At 40.9% G+C, this 21,982-nt stretch overlaps 1 protein-coding gene across 1 annotated transcript in view; it reads right to left on the bottom strand.

Moving 5' to 3' along the window:
- Window positions 1–9,686: 9,686 nt before the first annotated feature.
- LVRN (laeverin) overlaps window positions 9,687–21,982 on the bottom strand; it is a gene marked incomplete at both ends in the record, with an annotated part of 33,791 nt that continues 21,495 nt past the window's right edge. Inside the window, 8 exons of the mRNA XM_084225134.1 lie at window positions 9,687–9,833; window positions 10,515–10,590; window positions 11,500–11,640; window positions 13,120–13,290; window positions 16,999–17,106; window positions 17,814–17,908; window positions 18,777–18,930; window positions 20,210–20,265. Coding sequence (XP_084081260.1) covers window positions 9,687–9,833; window positions 10,515–10,590; window positions 11,500–11,640; window positions 13,120–13,290; window positions 16,999–17,106; window positions 17,814–17,908; window positions 18,777–18,930; window positions 20,210–20,265 — 948 coding nt within the window. The remainder of the gene's footprint in view (window positions 9,834–10,514; window positions 10,591–11,499; window positions 11,641–13,119; window positions 13,291–16,998; window positions 17,107–17,813; window positions 17,909–18,776; window positions 18,931–20,209; window positions 20,266–21,982) is intronic.

The raw sequence follows: 21,982 nt of genomic DNA, 5'->3' as shown, positions 1-21,982 counted from the left end.
ATCGAGAAGTGAGGGCTCCTGTAGCTGAAGTTAAACAGTTAATTATAAAATCATGTGCAACTTCTGATTGTCATGCAATAGGCAGAAGAGATCTGCCAGGTACTTACCTACCTTCTGAAAACCTGTGGCTCTGAAGGGTGTATGTTCAGTTCAGAGCAGACAGCAAGAGAGCAAGGAGGGTCTCCATAATCTTAAACTGTACTTACCAAAGAAAGGAGGGGAATGGCACAGCCTGGATTTACTGCTAAACAATTCCTCTGATAGTGGAAGTATGACATCAGCTCCAGAGAGACCGAAACAGAAGACAAATAATCAAAATAGTGCTCCCCAGAGAAGCAGGCTGAAGACAGTGCCAGGTAACTGTCTTAAAGGACCTCGCACTTTCTGTCTCATTAATTATGGCTTTTACATAGTACTGAGCACAAAGAGTGGGAATAAAGAAATTGGATAAACTGGGATGAGAGTTCTAATTTCTCATTCACATCTGTGAACAACAGAGCAAATGTATTTCTTAAAGTTTTTTGGTTTTTTTCTTAAAGGTAAGTAAATAAAAATAAACTACTGCAATTTTTATTTCAAAAATATTTAAAAGTGGTACATTTTAGGATGTGGATGTAGTAAAGAAATATTTTACCATTTTAGATAAAGTGTTCTTGATTCTATTCCCTGTTTCCAGAAGTCAAAAATAAATATGGTCCCCAATTCCTGAAGTGATGTGCAACCTCATGTTTCAGCTTGCTGCCTTTCAGTACTGCAGACAACTGTCAGTACTGTCAGTACTGCAGGCAACTCAGCCTTCTCCTGATACCTTCAGATGCCAACTTGCAGCATGCCGTAATCACTAATGGCTTTCATTATTCTTCCTCACAACACAGATAAATCCTAAGCATCTGAAACTTTCAAGTCTTACAAATCCTCCTTTTGTGGCTTAGACAAATAGCCCTACATGTCTTTTTGCCTTAATCAGCTGCATCCACCCATTCTCTGAGGTAGTTTATAATCTAGATGGAGGCAAGCAGATTTTTTATTTACCATATTTTTCTTTCCCTCCAAAAATTTTTAAACCCAAAAGTTGATACATAATTCAAGTAGCAGACCTTAGCTAGGTGATGCAAATGCTGCTACACAGGTATTCATTTTGCTTCACAGAGTCGTTTTGGGGGGTTTTGTTGTGAAAAATAAACCAGAAATCACTCCAGGTGGAAAAAAAATCACAGCATCCTGGGTACTTATATAACAATAAACCAAAACCAAAAAACCTACCACCTGTTTTATTCTCATAATTTTTTCCAAGGTTCTTCTTTCTCCATATTCTACTTGACAAAGAAAACAGAAGTTAACTCTATCAGTACAAAAATTGTAATTAAACCATCTTGTGCTTAATATCTCTTTCCACTTTCCTCTTTGCTAATTATACTTGTGTACCTGTACTTTTTCTGAATTGCTTATGCATGAGTTGTATTTGTTTATTATGGCATACATGGTAACATGTAGCTTGTAATCTGCTCAGATGTCAGGCTATAAGGATGCAAACACAGGAGGATTAAAATCTTAGGTGACATTTAGAGAGATAGATTTCAGAGGTGAAACTCCTACGGGTTTCTCTAGGGACAAGTCTTCTCTACCATGAGCATGAGACTGTAAATACACCTGGGTAGATACAACAAAAATGTCCCTACCTGAGCAGAGGGAGGTGCAGGGGAGCAGATGTCTTGAATTTCTCTTGAGCTTTCAGGTCAGGCTGATTGCTCCTCAAACCCTCAACACACTCCGCCTGCAATGTTCTCAGTAGGACCTACAGCGAGACAAATGGGGCAGCTGAGAAAGGAAAAAACACACATTTTTCAGTGCAATCAATTAATCTGTGATGCTCTTGTCCAAACAGTTCTTTGGATCTCTATTATTTAATTGTTAACATTTTGACAGAGTGCTGTTCCTCCCATTTATAATTAATTTTCCCCTCCTCCTCCTCCTCCTCCCTTAACCCTCATTTTTTCCAAACAACCAGATTTATCAGGTCTTTCTGCCTCTTCCTGCATGTTCAAATCGGCAACAGTCACTGGGAAGGACGGGGTGGGGTGGAAGGGGCGGAACAGACAGGGGAAAAGTACATGAATGTCCATATGATAAATGAATATGATTCAAGCTAACAATTGCAACTATATCCATATTTTAGAAAATACTTGTTAAAGAGTAATAGAGGAAAAGGATATGTAATTAGTGTCACAAAACAGATGTTCTCAGATGTTCATGAGAGAATAGGATACAGGACATAGTTTGAGATAAGTAAAATCCCAAAACAGAATAGGCCTCGGGATAATTAGAGAATCGGCCTTGAAATGGGCAAAATTGAAATTACTCCAGGTATCTATGAAATAATAAGGCTTATTTTTGGAATATAACGCTGGCTTCTATAACACAAGACTAGGGGCACATGTGCAACCTGTGGGGTTGTTCAAAGGACAGCGCCGATGATGAGAAGCCTTCATCAGAAGCGACCACAGAAAAGCCAAAAGACCCCTTTGCAACAACTGGAGCATGGGCGGTGCAGTGTAGCGATGTAGATTTCACAAATCAAAAATAGGAGCAGATTTACGGGAAAATATTGATAAAGATGTACTAGCATACACTATATAAATTGTGTTTGGATTCCTGTGCTTTTTGTAGGGGAGGCAGGGTAAGAAACCCTGCCCCCCGCCCTACCCTGACTGGTTTTGCTTATGCTTTATCCAAACCACTGCCAAATTTCTTTTTGTGCCTGATTTTGTGCTTGATTATATTTGATTGTATTTATTTTATATAAAATTGCTGCTAAAATTCTAATTTTGTTGTTTATTAAATTAGACACAAAGAACTTCATTCACAACATCTGGGAGATGATTCTAGTAGAGATGCCCAGAAGACAACGTGCAAGGACTGTGCGAGGCACAAGGGGAGAGCAAACCAGCTCCCCTTGTCCAGAGAAGGCCGCAAATCCTCCTTGCCGATCGGCCCGGCTCTGCAGCTGCGGACCGACCCCTCAAGGCTTCCACCCAGGCAAACCCACCCAGCCGTGCGACCGCGCCTAGAGCAGAGGTGTGATCGTATCGCCTCGGTGGCCCGTGTCCACAGAGCTTCCTCGGCATCGCGGGCACACACCCACCTCCCGGAGCCCCAGGGCTCGGGGCAGCCGCCGGGAGCCGCCGCCTGCCCCCGCTCCCTCCTAGCCGCGCCCGCCCCGCGTTCCTCCCGCGGCGCCCCGACCGCTCGCACCTTGCGAGAGCCGCCCCGGCGCCCCTCCCTGCCGGCCGCAGCCCCGCAGCCGAGCGGCCGGCGCCCCGGGGAAAGCCTGCCGAGGGAAGGGCCCTACGAGCAGAGGAGCCAGGGGAAACCGCAACGGGAGAAACAGCGGTGCCAGCGCCGAGGTGAGCGAGGCCGGCGGGGAGGCACCGGGAGAGCACCCCGGCCGGGCAGGGGGATGATGTTCACTGCGGAAACTGCGGTCTGTAAGAGGGATCCCGGGCTGGAACGGAGAAATAGTGAGGAGGAAGGACTGACAGAAAGGAGCGGTTCGGGACTGAGCTGTAATCTGCTTCTCTCCTTCCCGCTGGGCTGCTCAAGGAGCGGAGGTGAAAGAGTCGGGAATGCAGATGAGCCTGGGACTAAGGAAGAGTGGGGGGATGGTTCATTTTCGTTTTATTTCTCACTATCAGAAGCTATTTTAATGGACAACAATATTAGACATCTATTTTAATAGCAACAAACCAAATTATTTTCCCCAAGTCAAGTCCATTTTCCCCTGTTCTGGTTGCAGCTAGAAGACGGTTAACTTTTGCAATAATTGCAGGGCGGGGCATGTCCAGGATATTGATGTTATGGGTGTTATCTGTACCACCACATCATTATCAGGGACAGTGGAACCGTTGCAATGGGAACAAAGACTTACGGACCTCCTTGCTAGCTCCAAAGATCGTTTATTGTAAGGAACCAAGCCTTTTTATTAAAACTTAACCAAAACTTAACCGAAATAAGCCCACATTGGCTGGCTGCCACTGTGGTGTCATCGTTCACACGGCGCTTTACCCCGTGAGCTCTCTTGACGCGGTGTCGGAGTTTGCCCATATTCAGCTCCTGGCTGCGCACCAGGAGTGGGCTGTTCCCAGAAAGCAGTGCAGTCCAGGATACAGCTGTAGGGTTTAAGCGTCGATGGTTCAGCATTGGAGGCAGGGGCAAGAATGACTCTGGAGAGGTCTTTTGTAAAAGTTACAAAGAGGCGTATTCTATGGAGGGCCCAAGGCCACAAGATGCAGAACCCAGCTGTGCAGGGATTCTTACACTGGGAAGGTCTCAGGGGCAGGTACAAATTTTTATCCAGTAGGGAAAGTGACAGAGAGGAGCATTAGGCGGGGTTCACAACAGTAAAGCCAGTGGGTTATCCCAGGGGAGGGGAACAGTTCAAACAGGCCAATGGGGCTTTGAATATTAGGGGATTTCCAGAGCAGGGAGCCGGTACAATGTGGGATTGACGCCTCAGAAGGCGAAGGGGTAGAGAACTTTCTACAAGAGGAAAGTTTTAGGGTAAGCTTGATAGGTAGGTGGGAGGGTGCACCTCAGACTAAACCAACAATGAGGGGCGGGGAAAGGAACCAAGCATTGGGGATAAAAACGCACCACAACCCTCTCTGATCATGTGGTGTCCACGTGTCCCCCAAACTGATCACTGCCTCACATAAGAGGTGACTATCAACACATTCATCCTGATTCCGAGATAAGTCTGACCTAGAACTGAGGCTAGACAGAGTTAAAGAATAAAGAAGGCATTTACTATAAGGCCTTAATGGATACCCTTTGGGCAGTACAAGAGCCTGGCCAGGGTTACAGCCAAGATGAACCCAAAATAGTCACAAAATAGACGACTGGTCACGAGGTCTCACAGTTTTATAAGTTTTGGTCAGTCTGCATAATGGAGCTAATTGTCCAGTTATAGCCCCAGGTTATGAAGTTCCATCCTCCTTGTTTTTCTCTTCTCAGTTCACTGTTGTTTATACTTTTTGGGCTTGGAGCTTACACCAGTTGTCCTTGCTCTCAAGGAAAAGGATCGTTCTGTCTACCTTCTGTATGAAGAGAATCCTTGCCAACACTTAACATGAAGCTCAGAGCTACACAGTAAAGCAGCAGAGAATCTGAAAAATATGAAAGCTAAAACTTAAGGCATCATTTCCCCCTTAAGAGGCCTCGACAGGGCCTTATTTTTACCCACAGCTGAACCCTTCCCAGAGTGCATTCTGGGAACAAAAGTGAACAGAAGTGAACAGGATTTGACAAAGGTGAAAAAGCCTTATTCCATAAGGTTTTTCTTATTTCCCACAGGGAAGGGGGTCTTTTCTGAAGAAGTCCCTTCCAGGGCCAGCGGAAGGACGGGTCAGGTATTGTTTCTATGTGAATCTTTTCTTCTTTCTTGTACTGTCAGTCATTAGCATTGTTCCCGTTACTGTTGTTTTCATATGTCATTGCCATTTGCAGTCAATTGTTCATGTATCAACCTGCAATACTTGCCTCTTGTGCCTCCTCTCCTCTTCATCAAGCTGCAGCGGGAGGAGGAAGAAGGGAGTGAGCAGGCAGCACGTGGTTTGGAGTCTCAGTGGGAGCACTAAATTGGGGAGTGCCATTCCTTAACTACAACATGACCCTGATGACAGGCGGTAAGTGATCTCCCTGTGTTTCTCTCAACATATGTGCTTTTTCACCATGTTCTTCCTGCATGACAATGGTACCCCACAGCCAGCCAAGGTCAACCTCCCCCTCTGCCTATTCAGGTCCTTGTCCCATCCCATGACAAAGAATGACAGATAGTGACCCCCCAAAGACCAGAGCCCACAGCCCCTCTGACACAGGGAAGATTTCCACAACTTGAAGAACCATAGCAGCGACAGTGGTTTTATTGAAGTAAGATATTGTGAAAGTGAAACTTTTCAAATGGTTGTTTACCAATAGGTTCATTCTGTTATTTACTGCGCAGAAGATACAGTAATGATTCAAAGTTACCAATGCACAGTCTTGGTGGGCTATGATACAAGGTTATGCGTGATGTTGCTCACTTACCAATTGCCTTGGACTGAAAGACCGGTGTCTGCTAGGGAAGGCAGGAGCCTCCCTTGGAATGGGAAATGTAAACCCAGTCCCTCCAAATTATTGTAATTTTGAAATTAAGGGGCTCTCAGGCGAAGATAGGAAGATAGGGATAACAGTTCTTTACTAGTATGTATAACAAGGCAAACAGAAGAGAGCAGGCAGAGAGCTCAGAGAAGGCTTATGTAGGCTGTCCTATTTATGGGATAAAGCAGTTGGCTCACAGTCAAATTACAAGTGATGGAAAAGGTGAAGGTGAGACTCCTTGAGTCCACAAGCCCCTTTGTTCCTTGACAAATTAGTCTGCTGTTCCTGTGTTAATCACATACTTCCAGTTCCAGTTTCCAAGTTTATAGCATTAATGCTCACCATGCCATCCCTTTCCTGCATGGGCTGCCAGAGAACAAGTTGGAACTAGAGAAGTTTTAACCTGGTCATGGTCTAGACATTTGCTTCCTTTTTTGTCTGAACCAAAGTACCATTAGTTTGGCCAAGAGGCTGGGTCTGTACATCACACCTGGCTCTGGAGGAGCCCCTGCACCTCTGAGCCAGGGGATGCAGAGATGACATCTCCTTTTATCCTTTGTGAGTCACTGCACACCAGGAATGTGGCAAGGCAAATGAACTCAGTTCATTTTTTGGCATTTTAGCCCACATCCCCTTTCACTGTCGTATACTCACTCTTCTGGGACTTCCAGCAACCGTGGAAGAAGCCACAGGCTGCTCCACCCTTCTCATCAATGTGCCATCAGTGCAGTGCAGTGGGGTTTGTGCCTTGGCCACCCAGGCCCCACAGCCAGCTGCCTTTCCTCACTTGCCTGGGAGATCTCTTGAGGTGCCAGAAGGGAAAGGGGGCATAGCCACCAGTGGGGAAGCAAGACAACCATGCCAGGAGGTGCAGAGGAGAAATTGGCTGGTGCTTTTGAGCCTTGGCTTAAGCAGCTCTGAAGTCTCCCTCTCTACTGAGCTTGGAGTGCATTCTTGCCAGCTCATGAGTCTGCTGCCCTGCCACACGTACATATAGTATAGGCAGAATAAGTATAACTTATGACTTCCTCACTCTCAAGGCAGAGAGCAGGACTTAAACACAAAACTGGTCTTTTCACATCATATCTGCTTTTTATCCCCACTCAGGGCCTAATGAATGCATCCTATCTATCAATGACACACAGCTATTTTTACTGGAAATTGCCTCATACTTGCACACCTCCACAATTACATGCCCCATAACACCTACACAGTCTGCAAAAGTACTATTAAAACTCATTTTCTGATGTCCTCATATTAATTTCCAATGACCTTTCTTTCACACCAATTCTCTTTGCAATAAAGCAGCTTTTCCAACTTTCCCTGTATTCGTCCCATGCACCTCCTCCCTTGCTGTATTTCCCAGTTGCCACTCCAAACCTCTGCACTCAGCATGTGCTCAACAGCAGCAAGAGCTGCCACTGATACATGCCACCAAGTGCAAATGTGTGGATTCTGGAAGTGATTCAGGTCTGCTCCTACTCAGGCAGCTTGCCTAGCAATCACCTCACCATTCTGCCTATGCCATGAAAACTGCGCTGCAATGCTGAAATATAGATTGTCACTGGGAGGCAGACTTTAGTCAGCAGCCATTATTTGAAAATAATTCTTATTTTAAATTCTTCTAGTAATTTTTACGCATTGGTCGTTCCAATTAAAAGTTTTGTTCAGTGGGATGAAGAAAAAAGAGGCAAAAGCACGAAAGACTGGTCAGAAAGGCAGTGTGGTTGCTCACGGTTGGAGAGAAATGGTTTGAACCTGCTGGGCATAGAGTGAAGTTATGATGATGTTTCTTCAGTTTTGTTTAACCCACATGACGAGACACACAGTGCCAGTGATTAACTAGTGGAAATCGCAGAAAATGCGGAAGAAAAACAGCTTCAGTACTGGCACAGGTTTCCCAAGAAGCTGTGGACTTTGCATCCCTGCAGGGGTTCAAGGCCAGGCTGGACAGTGCTTTGAACAACCCAGTATGGTGAAAGTGCCCCATGCCATGACAAGGGCATTAGAGCTGCATCATCTTTAAGGTCCCTTACAAACAATCCTAAAGACTCTCTGATAAAACCCCTGTAATTTACCACAGCCTTGACAACTTCCCCTGCTCTCTCAGTCAGGTTGAAGAAGACTTGCAAGAATACATGCAATTTTCTTTGGTATAATCCTTAACTAGATCAATTGTTAAGAGGTCAATTGTTTCCAGCACAAACTTGTGTCATCCATGTGGGTAATTTCCATACAGCAAAAGCCTTCTCAAGCACTCTCAAAGTAGTTTGAATTTTTCTTTGCAGCCATGGAGAGCAGAAGAAATTCAGCGCAGTCATCATGGCAGCATTTTTCCTAAATGTATTTAGAGAGCACCAGTGAAAAATCCTTTGTATTGGCATGTCTGGAGTTTATTCATGTCTTTTCATAGATCGGTGTTCCAATTTATTTTGTCTCCTGCATTCCCCTGTAACAGTGTTTCCTGATCCATAACATGTTAACTGATCACTGGTACTGTAATTTTGTCACAATACAAGTAAATTATTTGCATGGATCCCATGAGGATCCCATGCTTTTTTTTAAGCACAAGTTAATATGGTTTGCTAATACTAATGGGCTGAATTCTGCCTGTCACCTCCAAAATGCTGTGTAATCAAGGTGACTAACCTTGTATCTACAGCAAAGGAGTTGGAGTCTATGACTCTGATGGGTCCCTTCTAACTCAGTGTGTTCAGTGATTCTGTGATCAGCAAGCACCTCAGTGCAGCTAGAACAGTGATGTTCCAGAAGAGTTAGTTTAGACAAGACTTTGCACACTAGTGCCATGGACAAAATGACCCTCAAATGTCACACACATTATCTCCAAAATAAATTTTATCCAATGATAATCCAGTTCACACAATCCAAGACCATTCTGAGGGCTGAAGCATGCTAAATGGAGATGACCAGCAGGGTCTCTTCAGAAGCAGCTCCTAATCAAACACATATGTAGACACATTAAGAAAATCTGCTGAGAAAAAACAAAGTTTGAATGACAAGACATTAATTTCTTAATTAAAATTACAATTTGAGGATTCTGGAGTCCTTTCCTCCATACAGGTGTGAAGTAATAATGAAGGTTATGTTTCACAGAACTGTTCTAAATTATTGTCCTCTTTGCAATTTAAAAACATAGAAGTGAAGACAGGTTATCGATCACTGTACAAATGAAACAAAACCAAATATAAACTTTTTCAGCTTCCTTATGTTTCTTTTCCTTAAATATACAGCACCACCTGTCATTTGGATATTCAGAAGAAAATCCCCAAAGGATTCAAGACTGCATCCATATGTTAGATCATTATTAGGAATGCATCCCTAAGACCTCATTCAGGAGGAAATTATTTTAGATATAAGATTCAAATCTGTTTATAAATCCTTGATTTCTTGGTGAATCATTTTATCCAGACTTTACAGTGGAAAGACAACCCCAGGACTCACCAAAATGTGCTTTACATTTAATTACAGCATATAATGAATACCAATATGATAGTGAATCACATATAATATACTGGAAGTTGTTTTCCAGGTCAATCATCTGTGTTTTTCTCTAACCAGTTGGCAATTTTGATTAGTAGCTTTCTCCTTTCAATATTTTCAAGTTTTGCAGATTCCAGTAGCATAGTAATAGCCTCTCTCTCATCCTCTTCCAAAGTAGCATTATAAAAAACCTGCAGCTGAAGAAATAAACACATGAGCTTAGTTCACACATAACTTCACTCACAGCCAGCAGCTGTGTGCGTGCCTGACAGATGCTTTAGGCAGAACTGCACAGAAAAGGGGCAGATGACAGAGACTGAAGAGGGGGTGGGGCAAGGTTACTGATTTACACTAACGTGGGAAAGCTCCTTACACATCAAGAATGTACCCTTTTGCTGTTCCTCTAAAAATCCTTTCAAATGCAGCCAACTTCACTGGTACTGGTGGTACCACACTGTCTAGGACTAGCTGGGTAGAAGAATCCTCTTGTGCTGCCTGTTCTACAATCACAGAACAAGAAATCTTTCTCATCAGTCTAATAGGCAAAAGACAAGAGAGGAGTGAAGCATAGTAAATAAATATTTGGGGGAAGCAGTGATTGAACAACATGAGGAATTAAACAGATGTCAGTATGACAACCTAACAGGCCAGCTGGCCAAATGTTGATACATTTTCAGTAGATATCATGGCAGAGGTTGTCTCTACAGACAGATTTCATAGAGGAAAATGAGACAGTTTTGATAGAATTTGTGGGGACTCTGCTTGAAACATGAAGGTTTGGAAGACATCAACATTATGGTCAATGATTCCTTTTAAGAACAAAAACTTGTATTTACAAACTGGCCATGAAGTTGAGACTAAATGCTTCTCTGGTTTACCTCTTGGATCTGTACATCTGTTTTGACAAATCTTCCCATGGCTTTTAGTACATCATGCAATAATTCATGCCCATATCTGTAAAATTGAGATGAAGGTCCTTCAAATAGCACATTAGCAAATACACTGAATTTAATCTCATTTGAAAATACTCATACTATTTAGTGATTATTTACTATACTGCAAATAACAACTAAGTGTGCAAACTGAAGTTTGCAACTATGGACTCTTTTCCCTCTTTTAAAGAACTATCATTAATACTCAATTTAGACATTTGAGCTGCATGAAATACAATAATTACCCTTTATTCTCATTTCCTAGAAATATCTGGTATTTGTGCCTTGCTAATGGGATTTTTTTGCATGAAACAGATAATCTCTCTGAGGTCATACAGCCAAACTGAGCTAAAAAGACTAACCAGTAATGTGTCTAACAAGCTGGTGTTCCTGTTGCTATCTTGAGGGTAGCATACAAAAAAATATTTGCACTATTCTTATAGTTTGAAAATAAGGGGGCAATTTTGCAGCAAACTTCTCATAAATTTAGAGCACAGAAAAGCTCTGTAAGGGAACAAGTTGATATGAAACAAATCTGCTACAACTTGCCTTTTCTAGTGTTAGCGATAATTTACATATGAGGATTTTACTTCAGCGTTTCACACCCACAATTTACAGCATGTACACCCTCTTGCAAAATCCTAGTGGATAAACCCACTTCTAGAGTCGGGATTCCCAGGAGTACTTAAAAGTACAGAAACAGTCATGAACAGACTAATTTCTTAAGTCTTCTATGTTTGATGAGTTATTCTTTAGCATTAAACCCTGATCAGAGTTGAATCCTCTGAAAACTCTGCTCTGTACACTTAATTGAATCAATCATTACAAATAGCCATCCCTGAAAGGAAAAATCTGCACTTGAATTTTACAGCTCAAACATAAAGTTAGAGGAAGAAGTCAAAAAGCCACAGAAATTAAAATTGTTGCTTACCCTTGACTTAAAAGGGGCCAATTTTCCGTAACAAATTCCCAGGCTATGCGGTGCCCAATATCCTTAGTCACTACATGTGAGATGATGACTGAAGTACAATTGGAAGAAAATAATGTGTCACTGAGCCCATATTGCAAGTATCTGTTAGAAAAGCAGGAAAGAAAAGAACCTGTCACTTGCTGTTTTACAATGGAAGTATACAATATTGCAATCTGGAAATAAAATCCAGTTCACAAAAATTCCTAGCTCAACAAATATCAGGATGTGGAAGGTTGGTGTCACTCTGAGCTGTGTATTGGGTTTTGTCCTTAACATTTGTTCTTGCACACGGACTCTTCACTTCTTGTTAAAGTGAGGGTGTAGCATATTAAATGGACATAGATGTGTTTCTTATCTTGGCACCAGAAAGACAACTGCTCCTACCAGACAAGCTTGTGGAAAGGCACACTGCTCTTCACCTTCAGGCAATTCACTTCACTGCGACTCGGATGGAGCCTACAGAGTATGCCAGTGAGACACTTACACAAAAACAACCTGTTTATAGGCTCCCCTACAGCGAGACTCAGTTATAAAATTTTTATGAGGACTAAGGCAGGATTTCAGCAGTGTCTTCTAATGATGTCAGTAGCAGCAAATGCCTGAACATCTTGAAAAGTAATTATTCTCTGTGTCTCAGTGTTTTACCTTGCATGCTCCTACTTCCAAATGAACCCTTTTAGAGTTATTTTCTCACAGGGTGTTGCAGGCAGCTGCTTTAGGGGCAGAGTTGGGTTTCTCCCCTTTGCAGGCCCTATGTTTAACATAATGGACATGATTGTGAGGGCGAGGGAAAGCACATCTTAACATTCTTCACCCCAAAGCACTCCCCAGGTGGCATTACAAAAAACAGATTTGTTTGTCAACTGCTAAAGTACATGGAGGAAGAAGCTCATCACAACTCCTTGATTTATCAGGGAATGGTGCTAGCCTGTTCCAAGAAAAAGGCCATGGGATTGTAGGTCAAGCGGGAAAATAGTATAGCCAATTGGGCTTCTCTTTGCAACATTTCTTGTCTTATTCTCAGTCATATTTTTCTGTCTTCCCAAATGACCACCACACTACAGCAGGTGGCTGGAAGGACTAAAGTGTTACTTCCACACCTTTAGACCCATGGAGTTTATGTGAACGTTTGGATGATAATTCTTTAGACCATCTCTGCAAAAATTGCACCCCTTAACAAATGCTTTGGGTACTACAAACATGACTGATTGGAGAATTCAACATTATTTCACTGACAAAGATACAAATGCCAATAAAAGAAAATAAACACAGTGTTCCAAACTATGTCCTGGAAAATTTTGGACAAGACTCTTTGATATAGGTCTTAACTTTTTGGTTGGCCCACACGGAGTCAGGACTTAAGACCTGATGACTCACATGCTGTATTTGCAGAAGGATTGTTTATTGCTGTTTGTCCCATTTTTCATACTTGCTCCCTAACAAAACTCTAAAACTTTACCAGTGGTTGACAAAACACATGCTTCTGTGGCAAGCAAACCTCTACCAGCTTTGCACAGTAAAGTATTTTTGTTCTTGTTATTGACATCTACATACACAAAGATATACTTTGATCAAAGTCACCTGTAAAGTAACCATGACTCTTTGGCACAGCTCATGGCATAGAGCAGGATGTCTTCATCTTCCTTAAAGGAGTTGGTGTGGTTGTACATTTCCCATGCAAAATTCCATTCTTTATCACTTCCCACTGCAACACCATAGCAGCAGACTGTTCTTCTAATTAGAAAGGGGATTCTGCAAGGCAAAATACAATTTTAAAGAACTGTACTGTTGTAGAGACAAACCCTGTTGTTAATGCATAACCAAAATCAAATGTTTATTTACAGTTAAAAGATACACAATAAAGCAAATATAAAATAGCAGTGTAAATAAGGATAGGAAATCTGTTTGTTTTATTCATTATTTGAGCATTTAAAAAGCATGCAGTTTGAAGAAAACAAAAAACCCCAATATTTTTAGAGCAATTGGACCAGAGTATTTTGTGTTCATACAGTGTCAATGCTTCTGTTCCCCATCACAGCCTAGGAGATAGATCACACCAATAAAGAGTGTACTAATGCATATATGCATCATCCCAGACAAGCCTTTTCTAAGTTCCTTCAGTGAGTGCACACAGTAGGAAAAACCCTTTGCAGCACAGAAGGAAACAGAAGGGACATTTTTCCATGCAACAGGCAGCCTCCTATTACTCCCACCCCAGGGAAGAGTCCTCAACAGGGCAATGATTTTCATAACAGAAACTAAATGCAGATATTACCAGTATAATGCTCCATTTGCAAAGGAGAGGAAATTTTTCCTGCTGCAATGTGTCCCTGACATTAAGACATTGTAAACACTTTCCAGTGAAAGCAGTATTCTACTATGCAGGCTGTCTGAAAACAATTTCAACTAATGGTATTTTGGACTAATTCCCTACAGAAGAAGGGGTTCCATTGCTATAAGCAAAACGTTTGACTTCCCTATGTCATACTGTTAGTCTGCTTATTATTACATTAAGCCAAGATTGTAAATCACAGTGTAAAAAATACCCTCCCTGTGATCAGGGGATACACTTAGAAAAACAGATAAGTTTCTGGTCTGAAAAGCCATTCTTCAGACCCAAAACTGGGAACAGCAAATTCAAATTTAAATACAATTTGAGAAAAATTCCTGAGTTTCAGCAGATTATCCTAGAGAAACGAGGATGATGCCAACAGAGTTAGTGAGTCAGAAGGATGGATATATTACATCAATCTTTAGAGTATGAGGTAGAGAAAAGGAAGCTATAAATTTTGGAAATGAAGGACTAGTAGGAAAGAGCGAGAGAGTTGGGTGTTTTACATGACAGGCATCACTTGTTAGTGAAAAGACAAGATGCAGGGATTTTGGTAGTTCTGTTGCAGATGTGGGGGGGATTTCACTGTCATACTAACAGAGAGCATGGGCATGTTCTATATTTACTTTAAAAAAAGTTTGGATTCATTTTCCTAGATATTTGCTGGGACATAAGGGATTTACCACCAAAAATGGCATGTAGAGTAGTTATGTCAGTTTAAAGTATTGCCCTGTGAGGAATCCTTCTCTAACAGATCTGAGTTACAGGGTCTAGTAATTTATTTAATAATCTCTTCATAATGTTGCAGTAAGAGGTCATAGTAAGGTAACAACAGGGTAAAGCTATTTTGGCCAAAATAGCCAAAATATTTATTTTGCTACTGAACCGCTGCAGTGTTGCAAGAAAATGTTCATTAATAAGTGTTAAGTTATTAATGAACTATTAATGAAGTGTGTGAGTAGACAAGTTCTGTGTATGATTTGGCTGCAGCTCTGATGTACAACATTTAAGGCAGGCTGGACAGGCAGCCTACTATGGGGCAATGGTTTGCTGGCTGGTGACATCTGTGGTGGCCCTGAAGTGGTTTATGTTGTGGAGTTCCCAGAGGGTGTCCAGTATGGTCCAAAAAGGGACTTTGGAGCTTGAGGTTATGTTAAGTGAGGGGGTGTGACTTATTCATCTTGATGTTTTTCCTGGCTGTGTGATTTGACATTACTGGCCCGCCAGGATCCCTCATTTCTGGATCTTAGGCAAGGTGCAAAAAGCTGCTGGAAAGTAGGGCAGGTTATTTTACATTGTTTTTTTGGAATCAATCCAGAAATAACATGGTGATTTCTTAACTTTTGAGAGTAGCAGCAGTATATATGAACCTTTAGTAAGGAAGTAAAATGGACTGAAATACTGTCCTGCCCCCAAGGCTAGCTTCCTTCTTTCAAAAGACAAGCCAGTAACAGCATCTAAGAGAATACATTAATTTAGCAAGCTTCACTACGCTCCTATAATGAAAAAAGAATAAAACTGAGAAACTGGCTGGGTTTTACAGCTCTAGTTACTTCCACGAAACAGATAAAAATGCACTGTATTAAGTCCAGTTATGTTCTGCCCAGAAAAATTTGGAAATGTTCAGCTGAAAGTTGATCACCCAGTCTGAAACAGAAATGGGTTACTTTGTTCCACGTATGTGAGAATCCTTGTGGGTTCCACCTGTGGCAAAACAGCTGTTATGAATTTGCTCTCAGCATGGAGAACATGAGAGCATCTAAAGGGATTTGTCTGTGAAATATGGGTCAAAAGTGTATTGTGCCTGTTTCCTCTCCTACCCAGCACATGTAAAGTCTCTTCATTAACTGCACGGGAACAGTGATCCATCACTTGAAACCTAAGAAGTGTCCTATCTTCTGGGGGGTTTTCTCCTTAAAACAAGATCCTTTTCTGACTTAACCAAATTTCTTTTTTTCCACACGCGAGCCCAGTCAAATCCATTTGAACTTTTCTCAGTGCCAAGAAGGGCAGCAAAATTAATATTCTTAATCAAATTAAAAACCCAATCAGCTAATATATTTCACAGACTTTTCAGCTATTCAGGTCAAACAAGGCATGTAGTATTCCATCACCTCAAATGTTGTTAGTAGGGAAAGATGACTGTTTTGAAAACAGACTGACAATTCAGCACAGCACTGTTGCTTTCAGTGTGGAATTGCAATAATACTCTCTCAAGAATGGAACAAAATTTATGTAGGCTATTTAAACTTTTCAGTCTAACTGCAAAACTCAGTTTGGCTTTTATGAGGATGATCACTATGAAACTATTTTAGAAAATTCACATACAATAGTACAAGTTCAGTTTACTTAGCCAACTACATGTATCAACATATATCAAATAAAACCAAAATATTTATCACAACTACAACAAATAAAAATAAACTTTAAATACTCACTCACCAGTGCCAACACTACTTGACTATTGCATAGAAAGACATCAAAAGAAAGAGGGAGGAAAAGAGAATAAGAATTTCAATACATTGTAATTTTTTTTTAATGATGCAATGGTTGAATACAGAAAGTCTCTTCCTGAGAGTCCATTCTCACAGACCAGAACCCTGACCACTAGGCTCCAGGACCAGCATAAGGACTGACAGCTGTTCCCAACACCTCTTTATGTTAACACAGAACATGCAAGGCACTTTGATGGGCTCACCATGGGCAGATGGCTGTATCATGCAAACATCACTTCACTCAGTATAGTTAAGAGAGGCTTAAAAGCTGAATTGGTGTACATGACAACCCCAAGGCTCTACTACAGCAAAGGGACTGGGCCACATGGGGTATTAGCACTCACAGGAGGTTCACGTGTTACATGGCTAACCAGCTTTTGGTCTTCATGGCAAAATCTGCATCCTCAGCCTGTTAAGTCTATGTAAAAAGCAGCAATTATGAAATCATCATAATGCTGGTATTTGGAGAAGAGGAGGAGGTTGGCAGACATAGTTGCCTTAAATTCTGCCATTCTGTCAAGAAACGAGAGCAGTGTACAGAGGCATCTCACATCCTGCTCCCCCCGTAACAGCCTTTTCACTTTCCACCTCCCTTAGACATGCATACCTCCCAGAGCAGATCACCATTCTTACTTGTACTCAGGGTTGTCCCTCCACTTAGCATACAGTTCAGATGACAGGTCCAAACAGTCTTGGAGGCCCAGCCAGCATGCTGTTGCCAAGAGTTTTTCCAAATACGCACTTGAAGGGAAGTTAAAACAATAATAAAAGATATGCATACCACATTTGGCGTACTTGAGCTGTGCCTGACCACCACAGTTTCAGAACATAATGCCATTAACCCAAAAGAACCTCTGCTAGGAACAACTGAGTTTTAATAAAATAATTAAACAACCAATAATGGTTCCCAGACATTATTATTAGTGGATGTATAACAAGGCAACCCATGTACTGTGTTTTTTGTAAGTTTTTTTGTGTGGTTTATATCCCTCTTGGAAGTTTTGAGATATTGCTTGGATCTAGTCCAAATCACTCTGATGCTTAAGCCTGTGGCTGCAGTGGCCTTGCAAAATTAAGTATTTTGGAGTGTTAGTAATTGGCCCAAAAATCAGATCTTAAGTTCATTCCTGTCAGTTTTTCTTCAACTTAGCAGCAGCCTGTTGAGCCTGTTCTCTGACAAACGAGAAGTACTACTAAAATTAAATGATCCTTAAAATCAATGATTCTTAAACTATCATCCTTTATGTTCCTATCCTGATACTGCTGTTTCACTGGAGGTGTCATCATAGAGGCGTCACACTTACAGAACAGTAAAATAACAATTCAGTTACGTTCACATAAGTTAGAGAATTATTTCTGTACCTTGTATTTAAATTTACATGACCAAACTGCAACGTATCAGATCTAATCACACCAGAAAAAACTCTTAAGAAAAGCAGGACACTTACTGAGCAAAATAGTCATCTTCCAAAGCATCAGCATTTTGACGAATAAAACCTGCATAATAATGGTATATTGGCAACATTCTCTTTAAAAGGTATTTCTTTTAAGAGAAGGGAAAGAAAAATTACTTTCATTTAGATACAAGTTTTTATTTTCCTTATTTACTCAGATTTATCCTAAAAATGTATGACTATTATGTCTTGAAAGCACAGAGCATTAAATTAACTATAAACTGGGTCTAAAATGCAATATACCGGTACTTCAGACTGGCACATTACCATTTTGCATCACTAGGAACTTTGAACTTATTATGAAAGACAACAAATTCTCAGAGAAACGGGAAAAACCCCTTCTCAATAGGAAATACTTAATTCTTCTCACTTATTTTAACATACCTTTATTTTTTAGAACTTAAGAAAACGAATACTGTGGGACTGTACTTCAAACATAAGTGGAATAATCAAACAGAAGTCAAGGAAATAAATATGACAGTAGTATCTCAGGTAAGTCAAATATGGGAGAGAATAATTTCATTTAACTTTTCCTTCTTTCCCTCCATGAAGGTGAATGGAAAGCAGTACAAAGCACAGAGCACAAATATACTATATGCCTTTTATACAGAGCAGTGTTGGTCTTTTCACTTACTACTGACTGACAGTTCTGTTCTCCAAATTCACCATTTCAAAAAACCAAGGATGAAGCCTAATGTAAAGAATGTGAATGTATTTCTGCTTTTCAGTAAGAATCAGTTCAAGATTCAAAGAGACTTATCATTCACTAATATGTATAATGAAGTACCTCCTCCTGTTTAAAAAAACCTCAAAATTTGATAAAGTTTCCAACAGGAATCACAAGCTCTCTCACTCATCATAGCCACCACTACATTCTTGAGAATTTAAAAATCATTCATTTTAGACTAATGTATTTGCATAGTCCAATATCTTTGATAACTAGCAAAATGGTCTTACCTTTAAAAGTGGATATACTTCATGGTTTTTCAGTGTACTTTCCAAATCCTCAGGTATAAGGTTTAACAATACCACATTCCATATGAAGAGTTCATCCTCTCTGGCAAGGTATTTTGTTAGTTCAAGTGCTGTTTCAATTGGAACATATCCAAAGCTATGTAAAAAAACCAAAATAAAACAAAAAACCCCACACATTTTAGCATACTTATTTACATTAACCACCTACCACACATATGTTTATTTATGGAGTAGACAATAAAACATCAGGATACTGTGTGAAAAGTAACCTAGAAAATGCAGTGGAAAAAATAAAAGAAATATAAATGAATGGTGATTTTAGGAGCTGAACTCTCAAAACATCTCTTAAGGAGCACCGTGCTGCTATCAAAGCAATAGGCCAATCATGGCAAGGAAGCATGGCAGCATGCACACTGTATCTGTTTGTGTCTGCAGGATATGGTGCAAACACATTGACAGCAAGTGTCTATCCCACTGGAACAAAATTAAGAAGAAAAGCACTGTTTTAGTTATCATACAACTTTATTTTTATTGTGAAACAACTTATTTCCATTACATGTTCTTTTGTGGAATATTGTAAAAGTCAAACCATTTAATTCACATGCACACTGTTTGTGAAATTAACTTCTTCAGCATGGCATATCTGTCCCTCAGTGTGTAATAAGCATGGAATTCATTTTTTCACAAAAAAATTCCAATTCTAGCCCTACCCCCCTCAGAAAAAAACCTATTTTTGGTGTATTCATATAGCAGAGCAATTCTGTACTTCACGGTTATATTCCTTGTTAGTTACTAGTTTTGAGCTGTCTTATGGAAAAGGACATTCTTATGGGAGGAGAAATAGGAATTTTTACTTTGTCCTGTCAGAGGTACTTCCAGAGGCCCTGAAGCAGGGCAGTGTGCTTTGGCCACCTCATCCCTGAGGTCCCTCATCCTGGGGACACCCTCATCATAGGTGTCTGATGGTTTTTATACCTCTGGCACATGTGAGGCACAGACACACTTAATGCTCCTCAGCTCCCTACAACACTGCTGACCTCCTTAGCACCACAGACCTGAACAACCAAGTCATGACTCAGAAAGAGAAATTAAAGAGGTTTTGAGTGATGCAATACAGCACTGCTGAGATATCCCAGAATAAATGAAGGAAGATTCAGAATCTTCATTTGGAGTGTTTTTTCTGTTAAATGCATGTTAATCCCTAAAGAATTCATGGCTGTGCAACTATTTAAAATCATTTCCTTGGAGCTGGAGCAAAAGAAATTTTGAAGTAAATCACTCAGCGCTGACAAAAGAAGGGATTAGATAACTCCCCACCATTTTATCAAAGCAGTTATGAAGGAAGCAGAAGTAGAAATCTTGAGTGCAATCATATTTTTTAATCAATTTTTGTGACATATTGGAAACATACTTACTCTGTCAATGCAAAAACATCATCTATCAGCTGGAACCTGCTGACAGCGGGAATAGCCTGCAGAAAGCATTCATGTTGTGTTAGTCGATTTCAACGTGTCATTAAGAGTTTACAAAAAGCTTTATGATGTTTCAGAAGGATTCCTAACAGGTTTGCTAAATCAAAGCAGCCTACAAAACATTGAGAAATGGATCCTGAATTTTAAACTGAAATTATTTATGTGCTTTAAGAGATATGTGCTATACACAGAGCTACACAGCATAGTTATATATTACGTTGTATGTAAACGTATAACTACAGACCATTAACCAGAGAATTTAAGAACCCCTCTTATTTGCGTGCTGTAATTGAAGTTAAAACATGGAAATGCCACATTTCTTAAAAACATCCTAGTTACACAATCTTGGTACATACTTGGTGCAGAGGAGCGTGTCTATGACTACCATGAAATAAATGACCAAGGCACAGCCATGGGTGTATGTCTGCTTACATCCATTTATCTCACGCTCTTGTGGCAGGACTGCTGTCCTCCTTGCCTCCTCCTTGCCCCTGCAGTTTGGTCACTGCTTGAGCAAACATTCCCTCTGACAGCTGGGAGCATAAAGCAGGGCAGAAATGCAGAAAGCAGACACGCAAGTAGGTGGCTTGGGCCAACACCCGCCAGGCAGGAATGTGTAGCTGGGTGGAAGCCTCATGTTCTTGTCCCACCTCTCAGTACCAAGAAATATTAAATACAGCATGACTACTAGGAACAGACAGTTTTGCACAACTGCTACCAAGAGCACTTCCCACCAGGAAGCCTCACCACAAAGAACAGACAGTTTGACCGCAGTACCACCCAAGGCACTTTGCACAATTGTGGTTAATAAGGCTTAGAATGCACCCTGATTTTGTACATGACTGGGGATTTTGAGAATTTGACACAAAATTGTAGGCACAGAGTGATGTGTCTGTCCTCCTCACCCTTCCCAGAAGGGATGCCTTATGGTAAGACTTGTGTCCTTGGCCATGCTGAATGTTTTCACTGAGGAAATCAGGCTGGTGACTGCAGTCCTGTTGCCAGTGCTATCCACAGCTGTTCTGCAGTTAATGCACATGCCACCATCAATCTGAAATAACTACTCTGCTGTCTTTAATAACCCATGCTGCTTGTGAACCTGTCTTTGAATGTGACCATACCTATACTTAATAGACTATTCCTGCACCTCCTGTCTGGCTCAGAGTTACATTTTTGCAACCCTGTATGATGCCAAAAAATGGCCCAAGTCAGCACACTCCCAATGTCTTGATGATGCAGATCTGCCCTGAAATAAAGAAGCCTAAAACAAATGAAGCCACTGTGCTGTAGGAAGCTTTAATGTGCTCTTATCAGCCTTGTGTCCAGACTCTCTAGAGAAAGATTGCACTAATTACTATTAGGTCAAAAAGGTTAAATTTTCTCACTTTTGTTACCAAAACGAATGAGCTGACACTACTAGTGCAGCCTCTGGCTCACTGTAGGATGAGGCAACACTGAAACCATGCAACCCCATAAAAAGTCACATTTGTTCTGTACCACTTTCACCTTCAGTTCAGGCTATGGCAAGTCAAAGGTAGGATGAAATCTATTCTAAGTCACTATCTACAGAGGACAGAAAGAGCTCAAATAGAACTTCTAGGGAAATTATCCACAAAAATCCAAAACCAAAAAAGACAAACAAAGAAATCCACAAAACCCCAAGCAACCAACCAACCCACAAAAAAAAAAAACTCAAATTGGTTTTTTTTAAATCCA

This window comes from Fringilla coelebs, assembly GCF_963513975.1.
Source record: "Fringilla coelebs genome assembly, chromosome: Z".
Classification (NCBI taxonomy): Eukaryota; Metazoa; Chordata; class Aves; order Passeriformes; family Fringillidae; genus Fringilla; species Fringilla coelebs.
Note: the sequence above shows the minus strand (reverse complement) of the source record. Positions and strands in the feature narration are given on the sequence as shown.